Here is a 19962-nt window from a genome sequence, read left to right as displayed (position 1 = left end):
CATGACTCCTTCTATCAGCACACGAAGGGTAGCATTGCAAGTCAATGTTCCTCATACAACTGTCTGGAGACTGCTGAAAGAGTATCAATTGTATCCTTATCATTTGCAACGTGTACAAGCCCTGTCACCAGCAGATTACCCTGCACGAGTTAGGTTCTGTCAGTGGTTCTTGCAGCAGTGTGGTGTAAATCCGAACTTTCCTGCCTTAGTATTATTTACAGATGAAGCACAGTTCACACGAGATGGCATAACAAATTTCCACAATCAGCATGTATGGGCGTATGAAAACCCACGTGCAACTGTTCCATCTCATCACCAGGTGCGGTTCTCCCTCAACATGTGGGCTGGTATCATTGGTGATCGATTAGTTGGACCCCATGTACTTGTAAACAGACGTACGGGGCAGGCGTAAACAAACTTCCTGGAAAACACCATACCTCATGTTTTAGAAGACACCCCACTGATCAATCGTCAACACATTCACTTCTTGCATGATGGCGCTCCTGCACACTTCAGTCGTACGGCTCGCCGGTACTTGGATCGAAGGTTTCCTCATCGATGGATAGGTTGAGGTGGCCCAATTGCTTGGCCTCCACGCTCACCTGATCTGAATCCTCTCGATTTCTACTTGTGGGGCCATTTAAATTCATTGGTTTATTCGTCTCCGGTGCCTGATTTGGAATCCCTTCGGAATCGAATTGTGGCATGTTCTGAGGACATACGCAATACTCCTGGAGTTTGGGATCGTGTTCGCAGGTCAATGAGACATCGAAGTGAGGTCTGTATTCAAGCAGGATGTGGACATTTTGAACATCTTCTGTAATGACAACGACCTGCGGAAAGAAAAACGTTCCGGTGAATTTCTATGTTGTGAAGGCCATAACTCGGAAATGAAGCATTTCCGGACACATGTCGTAATGAACTATTTTGATTGTCTACATGTGGGAAATATATACCTGAAATTATGCCCCGTATTTTTTAACACTGTCAGATTGAAAAGACTATTAATTGCATTATACAAGTAGGTCTACACATAATTTTATTACCTGTCATATACATCAGTTGTTGTTGATTATACGTCATGTATTCTAATTGTTATAGGTTACGTGACCAGGATGCCGCGAAATTATAAGGAGGTTTCTAATGGGCGACCTTATGCCACAAGCCATCTAGAAAACTTGGATAAAGCATTGCAGGAGATAAAATCTTCAAAACTAAGTATTCGTGTTGCTGCTTCTAAATATGGAATGGATAAAATGAAGCTTTACCGCACCCTCCATGGCTAGCACACTAAAACAAAAGGTGGCCAGACAGTGCTCTCAGCAGCAGAAGAAGAAGCTTTAAGAAAGAGGCTAATAACCGCAAGTGAATGGGGGTTCCCCTTTTCATCATATGAAATACGACTTCTGGTGAAATCTTACATTGACAGACAAGGCCGTGTGGTCAAACAATTCAGGGACAACATGCCCGGAGAAGATTGGGTTAAATTTTTTCTTGCACGAAATGGACAAATTTTGAGTGTGCGAATTGGAGAAAATATTAAACGGTGTCGTGCTGCAGTGTCACCCGCAATTATCAATGATTATTTCAATCATTAGGAAAAAAACACTGGCAGGAATTTAACCGGGGAACATTATCAGCTACGACGAGACAAACTTGTCTGATGACCCCGGCAGGAAGTGAATGGTAGTGAAACGTGGTTGCAAGCATCCAGAATTTGTTAGAATTCCTCAAAGGCATGCACTTCTATAATGATGGCTTGTGCAGGAGATGGAACACTTTTGCCACCATTTATCATCTACCGCACGTTGCATCTCTGGGATTCTTGGACCAATGGAGGTCCAAAGGGAGCTCGTTATGCAAGCACTAAATCAGGTTGGATTGACCTAAAGACATTCGAGGAATGGTTCCGCACTATTGCTTTACCATACCTTAAGACCAAAGATGGACCACGTGCAATCATTGGGGACAATCTATCCTCTCATTTATCAGCATTTGTAATAGAAGAGTGTCAGGTCCATAACATCAGATTCATTCTTCTGCCAAAGAACTCCACTCATCTCTGTCAGCCGCTAGATGTGTCATTTTTTCGACCATTTAAATGTCACTGGCGTGATATTCTGTTTGAATGGAACCTGAAAGGCAACCATGGAATAATTCCAAGACAGGTTTCCAATCATGCTGAAACGATTGCTCACACGAATAGAAGAGACTGCTCCTAGAACTATCAAAGCTGGATTTGAAAGGACAGGGATTGTTCCACTTAATTGGAGGAAAGTATTGAACCAAATTCCATCTGATGATCTACTAGATCAGCATGATCAAGAGGAACACAAGGATGGACCACAACCAACATCATCTCGTGCGATCACCCAGCATATGAAGGATTAAATGAGGGGGATTTTGTTGCAGTTCAAATGGCAGCAAAATCTAGCAGATCCAAAGAATCCAAAAAACATTTTGTTCCTAAGGTTGTCAGTGTTAGTTAGATTTCTTCAGGAGAAACAAGGGTTGTGGAGGTAAAGTTTATGAGGAAATACAAAAACAGTTTTGATACATTTGTGTGGCCACCAGTGGAAAATAGGAGCTTTGTGTATCCTCATTAAGTTAAACGCCGTTTGCCTCACCCTAATGAAGTTCGGTATAGAAAATTGAAATTCGATGAACACATTACCTTTTAAAATTTTGTTTGTGCTGGTAGGTATATCAATGTGCAAGAAATTCTGTAAGCTTATTTGATATGTTTAATACATGTTGGAATTCATTTGGACATCTTTTTGTAATTACCTATGTTGTCCATAATGTAAAAACATCCCTAATTTTCCTAATTTTATTAAAATGTGCGAGATATGGTTTAAAAACGATAAATTCATGAATCATGTCATCCCTTCTTGACTCAAACGTGATACAAGTATGATAACAAATATACGTATCAAACAGTGGCGGCTTCTGCGTATTTTTAAGAGGAGGAAAGAAGGTAGGAGGACGAAATGACACCTTCTTGAATGAAACATGCTACAAATTAGCCAACATGCATACATGTAAGACCAGATAGTGTTGGGGTTGGTCTTCCCTTCTGTATAGCAATAATCTGTTCTTGTAAACTGAGTTTCCTAAATTTTCCAAAATATATAATGTTTTCACTTCTATTCATTGTTGAATAATTGCACAAATTAACAATAACAAGGAAATTCATCTCGCAGCATTTTTCGACCACACTACAGCATCACACGTGTTGGAAGAGACTATAGCTACTAACACGTAATCGGAACTATGGAAATGGGCATGGGAAATAATCTGAGGAAAGCGAGAACACTGCACCCACCCACGTGGTCTGTGTTGCCACATGTACTCTTTAAAAGTTCAGTATCATATGCTTTTGAAGAATATCAGTTCTTGTAAAGTCATACTACCATTATTGTTTAAAGTTGCCGGTGGCCAATTAATTTTTTATGTTAAAAAATAATGTAGTTTGAAGTACTACTTTCAATTTCAAATATATTTGTACAAAACTGACAACTTGGCTGTTGCCCTGTCTAGTACACAATGAATGGAAGTGAATTTCAGGGGTAAAAAATATCTGTGATACTAATGTAGAACTACTCGCTCTTTGTTTTATATAAACCCGACTTTAACTTTCAAATATCCTTGAAAGTTTCAAACCATGAATAGTAGCTTTTATAAAGTGCATTGAATAATATTTTTGGTTTATAATTAAAAAAGAAAGTTTATATGGTGTCTTTCATAACGTTGCGTTAAAACTGTTTTTATTGTGCCTCCTCCTAGATGTGTTATAGTCTTGTTGAATGCAAGATCGTTAGATGGCAACGGTAGCGAGCTTGCTGCACTACCAGTCGGTTTCTATTTCCCGCCCATGCGCTGATTCAGAGGAGGATCTCCTCCCTCTCCGTTCATTTACTCGCTTTAAAACTCTGCTTCTTTCTCTGGCTGCTAGTGTGCTGTTGTCTTTGTGTGCTTTCTGCAGTAAAGGAGGAATGGATTGACTTTCCTCCACACAAACAATCTCGCATCTTTCTCACAGTTTTCTAGGAGCACATGAGCGCCCATCGTTTAAAACTTGATCAACAGAGGTTTTCTTATAGCTGTGAACTTAAAAATTACCGAATATTTTATTTGGTATTTACTTTCAAAAGCAGAAAAATGTGAGGAGGACGTTTCGCCCTTCGCTCGTCCGAGGAACCGCCACTGGTATCAAATCACCCCGATTCATGGGGTGACTTGATACAGTACTATTTTTTTTAAAATTACTTTGTAATTTGAAACATTATGACAATGATATTCCTGTGATGTTAAATTTACACTAAGACTCGAGTTTTATGTCTTGAATTCAATAAATATCTCAAACAGTTGTAAAGATACAAACATCCAAAGTTGCAAACCATATCAAGTCATCCCGTTTTGACACCTACTAAAATTGCAAAAATTAATTATTTTTTCATTAAATCTCTTCTCCTTCTCTTATTCTTTCTCTTCATATTACCCCCTACCTCTATCCCTCCTCCTCTCTACTTTTACTTGATACGGCGCTGTATCAACTACTGCATTAGGCCCTATTCAGCGTCGTTGGAATTGGAGCTAGTGAAATGAGGCAGCAGATTTGCCACAGATTATCTGACATTCGTTAGAGAACTTCTCGTGAAAAAAATCAATAGAGTAATCAGCCCAAATGGACACAGAGTCCGCAAAGAGTTAATAAGGAAACGATCATTAGTTGACGAAGATAATTGGTTTCCTATGTCAGGGAGCAAAATACACATTTATTAAAGCTGTTATTGAATGAAATAATGCAGTTTCCTTTGCAATTTCATAGGCGAAAGCAATGGTATTGCCTACACGTATACGAATTTGCATCATTCAGTGTTAGTTTGAATGTAATTGAAAAGGAATGCGAAGATTCATAAATCGATATGGATTGACGTATAGATCTTGTAATTTGTTGTCATCGTGGAAGCTTGTAAAATATTTGAAGAGACTAGTTGGAGACTACTTAAGCGCAAGAAGGTTTAACACTCAATGCTCTCACAGAAGTTAATGTATAACTTACATGACTTAAGAATTAATTTGAATGTTGTGCATCAGGAATTAAAAATTAATGAACCCGGAAAGTTTCAAATTTACATATTTGAGAGTGTTAAACATGTAAGACATTTTTTTCTGGAACAATCGAGGCATATCGGTATATCACAATTCTATTTTTTCAGATAAGGACAAAATCATTTTCTTTTTGAATGCATTTTGTCACTTTCATAAATATAATGTGCGACCATCTGCTAAACGTGCAATTTTTATGCCATATTTTGCGAAATTTTTGGGTATAAGCTTTGAAGCTACACTTCACAAGAAATGGAACAAGCCTCTCGTAACACAAACATATTCTTCTAAAGAATATTATAATTGTTGAGAATTCTTGATCAATTTTGAGGTAATTTCCGAGATTTTGGACTTCTTGCTTCCCATTTCTGTCGTTTCAGGGTCATAGAATTGCAGGCAGATTAACAGGAAACATTCCATGGATATAGCAATTCTAAATATAGATCTCCTTATATAGTCAGTAGAAAAGAATTAACAAGTGTTCATTTCCAGTTTTTAAATGGAAGTTGCTTAAAAGTAGTTGGAAGTGCTTTAATTTCGAAGACATCGATATGTTTTGAATTATTTCTCTGATGCTCTTGGCCTCTACTTCTGGTCTGTTCTAAATCTAAATTTGTCTACAGTATAATTTGTTCAATTATTTCACTTTCGAATATAAAAAACCAAATATCTTCAATTTTAGCACTTTCGCCTTATTTTCTGACAAGCTTTGTCAAGCCTGGTATGACTTGGATTATATTTTGATGAGGGACAAGTCATGTTTTGTTTGGCTCCTTCGATTCCCAAGAAAATCTATCTCTCCAAATAAATAAAGAACAGAAATGTGATTATTTCCTTTGCCATGTTATGAGAAATGCCAGCCTCAAAATCGGATTCGTCTGCATTAGAGGCAGAACGAGAACTCTTCAGGACAAAAGAAGAGATAAAATCGAATTCATTGATCTAACTCCAATGCCCCTTTATCATCGTTTTTGCAAATCTTCGAAATTTATGGGACAAAATTGGCATCATACCCTTTCACTACATCACCTCGTTTTCTTTTTCTGGACGCAGAGAACCCTTGCACTATTGTTTCCAACCTAAATGATATACTATATAACATAATCAGCAGGGCCGCTGAGAAGGGGGGGGCAAAGGAGGCAAGTGCATTATGGGTCCGTGAGCAGTAAGGTCTCGTCAGATTAAGTGAGTATGATTACTTTTTATTATCACGGATACTTACCAGTACTATAAAAATTTGTAAGAATATTTGTTACATGAATCTGACATATTAACCAACAATAGTAGAATTAATACAAATTACCACTTCATTATGTAAATGTTTAACTTTTATACAATAGAATATCGGTTTCCCACGTTAACAATCATCGACACGACACTTGAGGGCTCCGGGATTTGCCTGAAATATGTTCCTGTCGCTTGTACCGAACACATTCAATTGGCTTGTCCTCTTAACTACCAACTCCTGCCGACCCACTGCAATATGCTAGTGGACTCTCCCAGAGGATTACGTTTCCTTTTCAGTAGGGCCTACATAGTATGTTTCGTGACGAAACTTTCGTCTTTTCGTTGTCTTTTTCTAGTAAATTCTGCTCATTAGTGTTACCAGTGGACAATGGACAAGTAGAAGCATAAGTCGGCAGATGAGAAGCACAAGGAGAGACAGAAATATTGGAAGATATTAAGAAAGGGAGTAGAACTTTGTTTGAAGTTGGTGTGAAATTGAGCGACCTTGGAAAACGGAAAAGTAGCAGACAAATTGTGTCACTGAGTGTGTTGTTCGAAAACAAGAGTCTTTCCAAAAACAGTATTACAGTATTTTCAAAACTCAAGAACGGAGAATATGTTCCCAGAGACTGGCTAGTGTGGAGTGAAACAAATCAGGGAAAATAGTACAGTGACTGATTTATTTCACTCCACACTAGCCAGTCTCTGGGAACACATTCTCCATTCTTGAGTTTTGAAAATAATACTGGAAAGGCTCTTGTTCCGTCACTTATTGTTAGAAGGTTATTAGGCAGGTTGGGGGTACTTTTTCGAACAACGCATTCAATGACACAATATGTCTGCCAAGGTTTCCCAAGGTCGCATGTTACCTGCCATGACTCAGAGTTAGGAACTGGTGTGTGTAAATTTGTTTCACTTGCACATATTAACACAACATTTTTACTATTGTTTGCTTGTTCTGATTCAATACTACTGTTATCAGAATTTTTTTCTAGACAGCCACAACAGTCAGTATTCACTTCTAAGTATGAACTGTCTTCATTTTTGACAATCTGAACAGACGGGATTGAGATTGGTTTATTTTCTGCACCTTCATTAGCAACGCTCAATTTCACACCAACTTCAAACCAAATGAAGGAAATAAAAATGTATTCAGAAAAACAATGTGCCAAGAAAGACTGAGTAACCTTGGCCTTCTTAGTCTGGAGAGCCATCTTGCTAGGTCTTTAAATTTTGATGATATAATTGATGATTTTGCATCATTGAAATCAAGGAGAGTTGTTTGTTGATGTTGGCCTACAAGTCAGATATTACAGGTGTTTAAGAATAGGGTTTTATGAAAACGAAACGAAACAAACGACAACGAAAAGACGAAAGTTTCGTCATGAAACATACTGAAAAAGAAGCGTGGTGAATATAATATATTGTGCTAATGTGAAATTTTGGTAAATGTTTTCAAGGTAACAAAAGTGTATATTTTTAGATTCGTATATGTGTATGGGGTTATCTTTTATTTATTTTGCAAATAATTATTATGGTCAGAATAATTGCTAACTTGTCATTTTTAACTTTTTTTTTCAACGGGGCCCGAGCACAATATTGCACAGGGACTCATAAATCCTGTCGGCGGTTCTGATAATCAGGTTGTCTTTAAGAAAATCACATTACATCAGAAAGAAAAAGTAATTCATAGAAATTCTACTCACCAACAGGAAAAACAACACTATTGGAATTATGTGTCTATTAGACATGCATCAGATGTTATGTTACTGGAAATATGCCTCTGAGACAGTGGCGTATTAGAATACTCTTAATACATAAGCGCGACCGACAACAATAACTCTCACTAAAAGAATGAGAAATAAATTTTATGAGGGTACTGCATTATTTCTGCCAATAAAGTTAGCAGTGCTAACAAAATAAAACATCATGCATATCTGTCAGGTACATAAGTACTTCCTGTTAAGAGTTACATTAAGTATGAATAGTTCAGGGGCTAGTTAAGTGATAGAACGCGAGGTTTTCCTACATTAACAATGCTACAACTTTTCAAATTTTGGCACGACGTACACTAGAGATCGCTGTAATAAATGCTCTCACAGAACCAATCATAACACTTTTAATGGATGCCCGTCTTAGTTTGCTTATAATTTGTCTATAAAAGAAACGGCTATATTTAGAGTAGGTCACAAATGTTCCTACAGAAAAACGACCATTCTCAAGACAACGCAAGTAACATACATCAGTGAGGTAACATGGCTTCTGAAACAGGGGAAGCAATCAAGATTAATTCAGTGACAATAATTTATTTATAAAATTCATTAAAATAAGGAATAATTGTATGCTTATAATTAGTCATAGATGTTTGAATAAATAATTATATTATATTAGCCCACTGTTGTATTTTCAAATTAGACTTTTGTTACGTTAGCCTATTATAAATTTAATTTAAATTTATAGTTATCTACATCACTTCGTCCATGTTACAGCCCGCTAATAAGAGAAGTTTTTGTAAATAAATAAGTTGTTAATTGTTTAAGTGGACATCTTTTCGGGAAGAACTTCCGTTACCATTTCTGTAATATTCTACATGAATGACACTTGTCACTTAGAGGGAGGTCACCATGATACCTGCAAAATATTGTTGCTCCTATGAATAAAAATCTTTTAATAACTTTGACAATATGGGTATGGCTAGATGGGCGGGCAGAATCACTAAAACACTTATTCGTATTGTGTGATTAAATATTATTCATATTATTATTATTATTATTATTTATTAGTAATGTTATATTTTACGTTTATAATATAGACATATATGTGAGTACTACATCATACTGACTTGAATTTTGAAACTCTACACGTTATCAAATTACAATCAGTAACACGTGCATTTGTCTCTACAGAGGAAAAACGTCAAAATTGGGTTGGAGCCACAGGCTGCTTACATATGGCGAGAGAGGAAAAGCATAGTTCGTCTGTATCTCTCTTTCTCCCTTTCGCCCCATTGTGACAAGCAGTTATATTTGGAAGCTAACATCTCACATGTTCCACTCAGTTTAATTCATCCCGAGACAGAGTATTGTATAAACACGAAATAAAAAAAAAAAAAAAAAAAAAAAAAAGAATAGGTCCTAATAAATATCTCATCCGTACATATACAGAAATGTTCCTTCTAAAAATGAAAGGGGAATCAATGCTTTCACCACAACCATGGATGCTATGCCCCTGTATTATATGCTAGTTCAATGTTGATCGTTGGTGTCTTTTCAAAAGAAAAGTTACCTGATGGATACAAACATAATTTAAATCATCATACACGGCAACTGCTTTCTGAGACTCATTCACGCTACTATATATATTGTCTCAAATTTATTATCACCCGAATTCTCATGTCGTGAATATAATTACAAATTGCTGTAGCATCAATAGCATCAATATGCATTACGCCATAGCCTACTTAAGAGAATAATTTGGATTTAAAAGTAAATCCCTTAAGTTAACTCGGCTTGTGGATCTAGAACATTGTGGCCACAGATATGAGCGTGATATCACACGCACGCACGCACAAACACACACATTTTGCTGTTTTTTTTTTTTTTTTTTTTGATTCCTCTGAAGTAGGCGCCCTCTTATAACGGTTCCTTAGATCAGCAAATGAACCTGGACAGAGAGGACTGAGATGACAGATATTGGACTGCTAGGACAGAAAGTGTACGGACAGGACAGAGATTGGACTGAGAGCACATACAGTTGACTGAGAAGACAGAGAGTTGACTGAGAGTGGACTAAGAGGACAGTGATTGCACTGAGAGCACATAGAGTGGACTGAGGGGACAGAGAGTGAACTGAGACGACAGAGAGTGGACTTAGGTGACTGGACTGAAAGGATAGAGAGTGGACTGAAAGGACAGAGAATGTAGTGACAGAACAGAGATTGGACTGAGAGGACAGAGGGCACATAGAGTGGACTGACAGCATAGAGACTAGACTCCGAGGACAGATATGGGACTGGTAGGACAAAACTGGACTGAGGGCACATAGAATGGACTGAAAAGACAGAGTGTAGACAGTGAAGAACAGAGTGGACTGAGAGGACAAAGAGTCAACTGGTAGGAGAGAGTGTAGTGACAGGAACTGGTAGGAGAGAGCGTAGTGTCAGGACAGATTGGACTGAGAGCACATAGAACAGACTGAGAAGAAAGTGAATGGACTGGTAGGACAGAGAGTGTAGTGACAGGACAGACATTGAACTGAGGGCACATAGAGTGGACTGAGAGCATATAGAATGGACTGAGAGAACAGACACTTGACTGGTAGCACACAAGTGTAGCGAAAGGACAGAGATTGGACTGAGAGCACAAAGAGTGGAGTGAGATGACCAGGGAAAGGATTTATATGTAAATACATATTTACTTATAAAGCTAATATAATTTATATTTTGCATTATCTTTATGTTTCACAATGTGTAGGGTTGAAAAATCCTACTTTTATTTTCCATATTTTTCCATATTTTAGAGTTTAGTACATATTTTCGTTAATTTCCATATATTTTCCATATTTCATATAAAACAGTCCATATTATATTAGGTTTAACAATAAAACAAAACAAAATTCCATTAACTTTTAAAAATACATTTCAACAATACAGATTTAAACACATGTTCAGTAATCCCTTTAACATCAGAGTTATTTGAAAATTAGCAGTCCTATCAACAATGGGAAAGTAAGTTACAAAACTGTATTAATTTAATTTAAAATTTTTAACAGACTTCAGTTGTGCAGCTCAACAGTTAAATGCCAGTCAGAGTACACATAGGTTCAGTTTTGTAAATCATACTATAAAGACGGTAAATATGCCAAAAGTACGTCATTCAGTCAATTTAAAATCAAAACTAACAAGTTACATTTCAGAATTTAAAGAAGATGGTTTATCAACTGACAATAAAATATTATTTTGTAATTTGTGTCAGTGTGCAGTATCATCTACACAAAAGTTCCTGGTGCAACAACACATTACAACTAGTAAACATCAGGCCAACAAACAACTAAATTCCAAGCAGAGACAATTGTTTTTAACACAACCAACAACATCGAATGTAAGATCTGAGTTTAACATCGACCTGTGCCGTTCTCTCATCTCTGCTGATATTCCTCTCTACAAACTAAAGAATAAGGTCTTCAGGGAATTCCTTGAAAAATATACTCAACATACAATCCCGGATGAGTCAACACTTAGGAAGACGTATGCTCCATCCATCTACGATGAGACAATACAGAAGATAAGAGATGAAATTAAAGATAGTTCAATTTGGGTTTCCATTGATGAGACTCCCGACAAAGAAGGTAGACTTGTTGGTAATGTAGTTATCGGTTTGTTAAGTGAACAATATTCTGAACGAATTCTTTTACATTGTGATGTTCTAGAAAAGTGCAATAACAAAACTATAGTTAAACTGTTCAACGAAGCTATGGGTATCCTGTGGCCAAAGGGTATTATGTACGATAATGTGTTATTCTTTATTAGCGATGCTGCCCCTTATATGGTCAAAGCTGGACAAGCATTATCTGTTGTATATCCTAAATTGACTCATTTTACTTGTGTGGTGCATGCATTTCATCGTGTGGCAGAAGTGGTCAGAGACAATTTCCCTAAAGTAGATTTGTTGATTTCATCAGTGAAAAAAGTATTTCTCAAAGCTCCCAGTAGAGTTAACGTGTTGAAAGAAATGTACCCTGAAATTCCATTGCCACCAAAGCCAATTTTAACTAGATGGGGTACATGGCTAGAAGCAGTTGAATATTATGCCGAACATATAGACTCTATTAACAATGTTCTCCTTGCATTGGACTCTGAAGATGCAGTCTCAATTGATACTGCGAAAACAGTTACCTGTGACATAAGTGTGAAGAATGACTTAGCTCACATTCAGCATACATTTTCATGCATCATAAAAACGCTCAAAAGTCTCCAAAATAGGCACCTTTCACTATCTGAAAGTTTTGAAATTATAAATAGTACTGTGGAACAACTGAATCGTGGTAGAGGTAAAGTTGCAGATGCAGTAAGAGCTAAGGTGGACACTGTACTTTCAAAAAACCCTGGATATGAAGAACTACAAAAGGTTGTTGCTGTGATGAGTGGTGAATCAACAGTGAAGATTAACTTGGACTTATCCCCAGCAGACATTGTGAAATTGAATTATGTACCAGTTACTTCTTGTGACGTCGAACGCTCTTTTAGTCAGTATAAATCTATCCTCAGAGACAATAGAAGAAGATTCACTTTTCAGCACTTGAAAGAAATGTTTGTAACCTATTGTTATGGTAACAGACAATAAAAATTGTGTTTTGTTGAAACTACATTGGAAGATAAGGTACGTCCATTATATTTTTTGTTTAGTTTGATTAAAATGTACCAATATTTAACGTACATAGTCATTTTTTTATAATTTTAAGTCCATATTTAATTCCATATTTTGGTAAAAATCCATATTTAATTCCATATTTTGGTAAAAATAACTACATATATATTTACATATTTCATATATTTTTAGTCCATATAAATCCGTTCCCTGGAGATGACAGAGTGGACTGGGAAGACAGAGAGAGTAGTGGCAGAACAGAGATTGGACTGAGAGCACATATAGAGGACTGAGACGAGAAAGAGTGGACTCAGAAAATAAAGAGTGGACTAAGAGGATAGAGAGTGGACAGAGAGTGTAGTGACAGAACAGATATTGGACTGAGAGCACACAGAGTGGACTGAGAGGAGAGATGGTGGACTGAGAGAATAGAGACTAGACACAGAGGATAGACAGTAGACTGGTAGAACAATTACTGCACTGAGAGCACATAGAGTGGACTGAGAAGTATAGAGCGGACAGTGAGGATAAAGAGTGAAATGAGAGGACTGACAATGGACTGAGAGGGCAGAGTGTGGACTGGTAGACCTGAGAGTGTAGTGACAGGACAGAGAGGAAATAGAGGGGACTGAGAAGAGTGTAGACTGGCAGAACAAAGAGTGTAATGACAGGACAGAGATTGGACTAAGTGAACATAGAGTGGACTCAGAGCATATAGAGTGGACGGAGAGGACGTAAGGTGGACTTAGAGAACAGATACTGGACTGGTAGAGCAAATATTGGACTGAGAGCACATAAATTGGACTAAGAAGACAGAGAGTTGACTGAGAGGACATAGAATGGACTGAAAGGACATAGAGTGGACTGAGAGAACAGAGTGGACTCAGATGACGTAGTGTGGACTGAGTGTAGTGACAGAACAGAGATTGGACTGAGAGCACATAGAGTGTACTGAGAGGACAGGGAGTGAACGGAGACGACAGAGTGGACTCAGATGATAAAGAGTGAACTGAGAGGATAGACAGGGGACTGAGAGGACAGAGTGTAGTGACAGAACAGAGAATCAACTGAGAGCACATAGAATGGACTGAGAGGACAGAGGGTGGAGTGAGAGGATATCGAGTGGACTGAGAGGATAGAGACTGGACTCAAAGGACAGATACTGGACTGGCAGGACAAATATTGGAGTTAGAGCACATAGAGTAGATTGAGAAAACAGAGAGCGGATAATGAGAACATAGAGTGAACTGAGAGGACAAAGAGTGAACTGAAGAGACATAGAGTGGACTGAAGTGACAAGGAGTGGATTGAGAAGACACAGAGTGGACTGAGAGGACGTATAGTGAACTGACTGGTGGCATAGAGTGTAGTGGTACAACAGAGACTGGACAGAGAGAACATAGAGTGGAGTGAGAAGGCAGACAGTGGTCTCAGAGGACATAGAGTGGACTGATAGCACAGAGAATCTAGTGGCAGGACAGAGATTTGTCCGAGAGCACATACAGTGGACTGAGAGGACAGAAAGTGGACTGAAAAGACGTATAGTGGACTGAGAAAACACAGAGTGAACTGAGAGGACATAGAGTGGACTGAGAAGACAGGGAGCGGACTGGTACGACAGAGTGTGTAGTGACAGGACTGAGATTGTACTGAGACCACATTGAGTAGACTGAGAAGAAAGAGAGTGAAGTGGTAGGAGAGAGAGTGTAGTGACAGGTAGAGATTAGAGAGAGAGCACATAGAGTGGACTGAGAGCATTTAGAGTGGACTGAGAAAACAGAGTGGTATGAGAGGATAGATACTGGACTGGTAGAACAGAGAGTGTAGTGACAGGACAGAGATTGGACTGAGAGCACATAGAGTGGACTTAAAGGACATAGACTGGACTGAGAGGACATAGAGTTGACTGAGAGGACCTAGAGTGGACTGTGAGGACACAGTGTGGACTCAGATGATATAGAGTGAATTGAGAGGAGAGAGAATGTACTGGTAGGACAGAGAGTGTAGTGACAGGACAGCGATTTTACTGAGAGCACATAGAATGGACTGAGAAGACAGAGAGTGGACTGAGACGACATAGAGTGGACTGAGACGACGAGAATGGACTGGTAGGAAGCAGATTGTAGTGACAGTACAGATATTGGACTGATAGCACATAGTGGACTGAGAAGACAGATTGTGGATTGGAACATCGTTTGGACTGAGAGAACATAAGAGTGGATAGCCAATTTAGATGAATGACTGGTAAGCGAAGTTGTACGAGGTAATGGATCAGTGGAAAAAAATCCTAACAGGTTAATTTTACAACATATGCAATAGGGAGGAACACTTTCACAAACTTTGCATTCATGAATGAAAACATACATATATATAGGGCGAATAAAAAATCACGTGACATAGACAAACTCCGTTATTAGTGCAGTTTGCGAAAAATGGAAAGAGAGTAAGTTGTTGTAAATAGATAGTTTTCAATCTAATGTGCTTGAATTTTCAATGTAGATTACACCATTGGGCCTGTACACTAGTACGACACACCCGCCAGTCCAAATGTTGCGAAATTTGTGGATTTCAGATAGTTTTATCGGATTTTAGATACGTAGTGTATCAGGTAAATTATGAAATAATGACAAGGATTAGCAGTGTAGCCAATACAAGTTCAGGGACACCACCAAGCAAAAATGAATTTCCCCTGAATTCTTATGCTATCAATATAGAGAAATGTTCATTTGTACTGTGAGAAGTTGAATAACCGCTAAACTCTGCTGTCAAGTATTTTTCTCTGCTAAATAATACGTATCAGAAATCCGGTAAAAGTAGCGGAAAAGCCACTCATATGGCAGCATTGAAATTGGTGGGTGTGTTGCACTAGTGTACAGCCTCAACGGCGCATCCTACGTTGAAAATTCAAGCACATTAGATTGAAAACTACATATTTCCAACAACTTTCTTCTCTTTTTATTTTTCGCTATCTGCAATAACGGAATTTGTCTATGTCGCGTGACTTTTGAATAGTGAGGTTGTGTAATGGGCCGACTGAGGTCGGCTACGTATTACAAGAACCCAGTCGTCAAGGCCATATACTGCAAGTGCAGGGATATACTTTTTGTTAGTTTGAGGGATGCCTTGTGAGCATATGGCTGTGCATTCGTGTGTTACTAAGTGCATTCGTTGAGTAAATTCCGTGCTAATTTTTGCTGTTCTTCCGTTGAAAGAAAATATCACACAAGACATTACTAAAATCCTACAAGAGTTACTTATATCCGTTAACGATAAACTCCCTATGCACATGATATGAATATATAGCCGCTAAAAGAGATCATTTTAAAAGGTAATTTCCTATTATTACCAGTTTTAAATAGAGTATAATTTTATGCTTTCACCAAGTATATAATACAACATACCAAATAAAAATATGAATTGTACGAGAGGCGACCCAAACTCCACTTTAGTGGTTGCGACTGATACAAGTCAGGTGGCCCGTAATTAAAAAAAAAAATCCTTAATGTAATTACTGTGTATCAAAACTCCCAATGTTCCAGCAGAAAGTTCACAGAAAAACATATATTAAAGCAGATCTACGTGTAAATATATATGCATTTTCAGCGTATCATTATACGTAATACATCTGCTATGTGTGAAAGAGCTTATAAATTTTTACACTTATATATAGCGGATAATTGTTTCATCACATTAAAATTGTCTCTCGCATCAGTGTAGCAGGGTATGAATCTTGAGCTGACGACAAATTGACAAATACTTTCCGCAGACATAGCATTTGAATGTTGTCTCTTGTGTGTATAGAGGGACGTGATTATAGAGATAATCCACTTGTATAAAACAATTTCCACACTCTTCCCATTTGAATGCCTTTAGCCTGTGTGAATACGTAGACCACTTTAATCTTCACACATATCGCACATGCAATACCTTTCACCTGTGTTTGCGTCTGTGTCCGCTTAAAGCATGCAACACAGATACCATACACATAACATTTGAATAGCTTTTCGCCTGTGTGAATGCGTATATGTCTACATAAGTTTGATGCTGAGAAACACTTTCCACACACCTCGCATTTGAATGGCCTTTCGTCCGTGTGGATAAATTTGATGATGAAAAACATTTTCCACACACCTCGCACTTGAATCACCTTTTGTCCGTGTGAATGCGTACATGTATCTTTAAATTTGATAATGCTGAGAAACACTTTCCACACGTATCGCATAGAAATGACTTTTCGCCTCTGTGTATGTGGCTATGCCTGCTTAAAGCACCAGAAACTGTAAAACACTTACCACACACCTCACATTTGAATGGTTTTTCGCCTGTGTGAATGCGTATATGTCCCTTTAAGTGTTCTAATTCTGAGAAGCACTTTCCACACACCTCGCACTTAAATGGCCTTTCGTCCGTGTGAATACGTACATGTGTGGTTAAATTTGATGATGATGAAAAACACTTTCCACACATCTCGCATTTGAATGGTTTTTCGCCTGTATGAATGCGTACGTGTGCTTTTAAATATCCTGAATTTGAGAAACACTTTCCACACATGTCACACTTGAATGGCCTTTCGTCCGTGTGAATGCGTACATGTGTGGTTAAATTTGATGATGATGAGAAACTCTTTCCACACACCTCGCATTTGAATGGTTTTTCGCCTGTGTGAATGCGTACATGTCCTTTTAAGTGTCCTGATTCTGAGAAACACTTCCCACACACCTCGCACTTAAATGGCCTTTGATCAGTGTGAATGCGTAGATGTTTGATTAGATTTGATAAGGATGAAAAACATTTTCCACACATCTCGCATTTGAATGGCCTTTCGCCAGTGTGAATTCGTACATGTGTAGTTAAATGTGATGAAGTTAAGAAACATTTACCACAAATATCGCATTTGAATGGCCGTTCTCCTGTGTGTATCCGAGCATGTCTGTTGAAATCTGACAATCTTGAGAAACTCTTACCACAGATTTCGCATTTGAATGGCTTCTCACCTGTGTGTATGCGTGAATGTCTATTTAAAGCCGATGTCTTTGTAAAAGAATTCCCACAAACATTACAATCAAATGACATCCTGCGAGAGTGCAGTAGTGCGTGCCTCTTTATAGCACTCAGTTCCAAGAAACACTTCCCACAGACTTCGCATCTGAATGATGTTTTCATTTTTTGTATATGAGAATGAAGTTCAAGAGATTGCTGTGATACAAAAACCATGTTGCATATATTACATTTGAAGGATTTATGGCTTTCGTCGCCAATGTTTGAACAGTCTGGTGTGTTGCTACCGTACTGTGTCAATTTGTCTTCTCCATGATCTATGCAGGCGCATTCTTGTGACACTCTTTTCTCACCATTAACCAAAATGCTGAAATGAATATAATAAATGAATCGGTCTCCACTATTATCAATGTCGTGCGAACAAAGCAATTAAACATTATATTATATACATATATCAAATAATAATACAGGCAAATATACTTTTTTGTTGGTGTCTTGGTTTTTAAACCTGATCGTGGAGTTATTTTCGTTCTTGATTCAGAAATGACAATGAATAGACAGCATCTGCACTACAAAGCAATTAAACATTACATTATATACATATATCAAATAATAATAATAATAATACAGGCGAATATAGTTTTTTGTTGGTGTCTTGGTTTTTAAACATGATTGTGGAGTTATTTTCGTTCTTGATTCAGAAAATGACAATGAATAGACAGCATCTGCACTATTTCTTACATATTGCTGAATTTATATAATAATTTCATACAATATCGTATTTTCAATTCTGATTTGTTACATTTTCCGTAATACCTTATAGATGGATCACGGTTTTACTCTATTACCAAAAACGTCTGTGGCTCAGACCTAGAAAATAGAGCGCTAGTGCAGTTTTTATCACCTACCAGGTGGGGCATGGGAGTGCCATGCTACTTGCAACTGGAGTAAGATTCCCATTATTGCGTCAGTTACTGTGTTCCCATATCTGATAAAAACATCATTAACGATGGTTAAAACTATGTTATGTCGACAAATAATCGAGAGTAAGTGACAACAATGGAGATATCGGAGAGAAATTCAACAAGCTGATAAGGATGAGTTAGAAACTTAGCGGCTGGGTAAAAGGTCAACCAGATGATGTCAGTCGATCTACAGCAGGGGTTCGCATATTTTCCCCGTCGTCGGAAGTTTTGGTGCATCAGTAGTAGACTGCATAGATTTGGATTTCATCTCCTATAGACAGTTGCGAATCGAGATTTGTTTTTCAGTTTCCTAATTTGGGCTTTTGCGTGAGTACATGTAATAAAGCGATGAAAGTGGTTACATTCTCCCAAGTATAATTTTACATCCCACTTATTGGAAACGTCAGTTCTTAATTATATCATAGTGACCATTGTATAGGTCTGTATAAATATATTCTCACTCCTATCATTTCATTTTTCGAGATCGAACATCGCAAACAAATGGCCACTTCACAATGGTCGTGTTTCAAATATTCCGGCGTAGTTTGCTATATCTGTGGAGAGTACACACTTCAAGGAAGTAGAAATACTATTTCCGAGTTTGTGAATACAACACATTTACGTTATTTTGGTATCAAGCTTAGCGATCAAGATCAGTCATGGGCTCTTCATATGGTATGCAAAATTTGTACAGAGCATTTGCGCCAGTGGACAAATAGAAACAGAAGTACCCATGGTTATTTCTGTATTGTTAATATCATAGGCATCGATTGAAATAATTCCTCTGTTTGAGGTTCTGGTTGATATGTACAATGTGCATCTATACATCTCACTAGACGATATGCGTCAGAGGTAGAACAATATTGTTTGTATGCATGAGAAGTCCGATTGATTTAATACGTAGCTAATCGGCAATGTTTGCAATGGAGGGGAAAAGGAACTGGCCATCCTACCCCATTATCTCCTGGCCTAGTTGTCTCATAAGTGGTGCCTTGTTGGTAACACTTGTGAGGTTCAGACTTGTCTTCAGACAGTTGACTAAACAACAAAAAATCGACGTAATCGTGATATCAGATCACATCCTGATCTATCTTCAGCTATGAGGTGTGCAACACTCGGACCTGATACCTATTCCACCCTTCCATGAGCTACCACATATCTCAGTAGATGAATCTTGTATGTCTACATGTGTGATATAGCATCACAGTGAAGAAAGTGGGGACAGCGACACTGATTTTCGAACTTCACACAGTGAATGCTTTGACCAGAACGATTTGAGAGGTCTGATTAGGAAC

General features: G+C 37.9%; 1 protein-coding gene across 6 annotated transcripts in view; it reads right to left on the bottom strand.

Annotated features, from left to right (window-relative positions):
- Positions 1-19962, bottom strand: part of LOC138692862 (zinc finger protein 708-like) — a 140968-nt gene that overhangs the window by 96443 nt on the left and 24563 nt on the right. Inside the window, exon 5 of one of the 6 annotated variants that reach the window (XM_069816157.1) lies at positions 10752-18069. The exons of the other annotated variants lie outside the window; for them this stretch is intronic. Coding sequence (XP_069672258.1) covers positions 16848-18069 — 1222 coding nt within the window. The 3' untranslated portion in view covers positions 10752-16847. Of the gene's footprint in view, positions 1-10751; positions 18070-19962 lie in introns of those variants that run through there. 6 annotated transcript variants of the gene reach the window in all.

The sequence above is a fragment of the Periplaneta americana genome, chromosome 17 (assembly GCF_040183065.1).
Source record: "Periplaneta americana isolate PAMFEO1 chromosome 17, P.americana_PAMFEO1_priV1, whole genome shotgun sequence".
Classification (NCBI taxonomy): domain Eukaryota; kingdom Metazoa; phylum Arthropoda; class Insecta; order Blattodea; family Blattidae; genus Periplaneta; species Periplaneta americana.
This window is presented reverse-complemented; position numbering and strand designations above follow the sequence as displayed.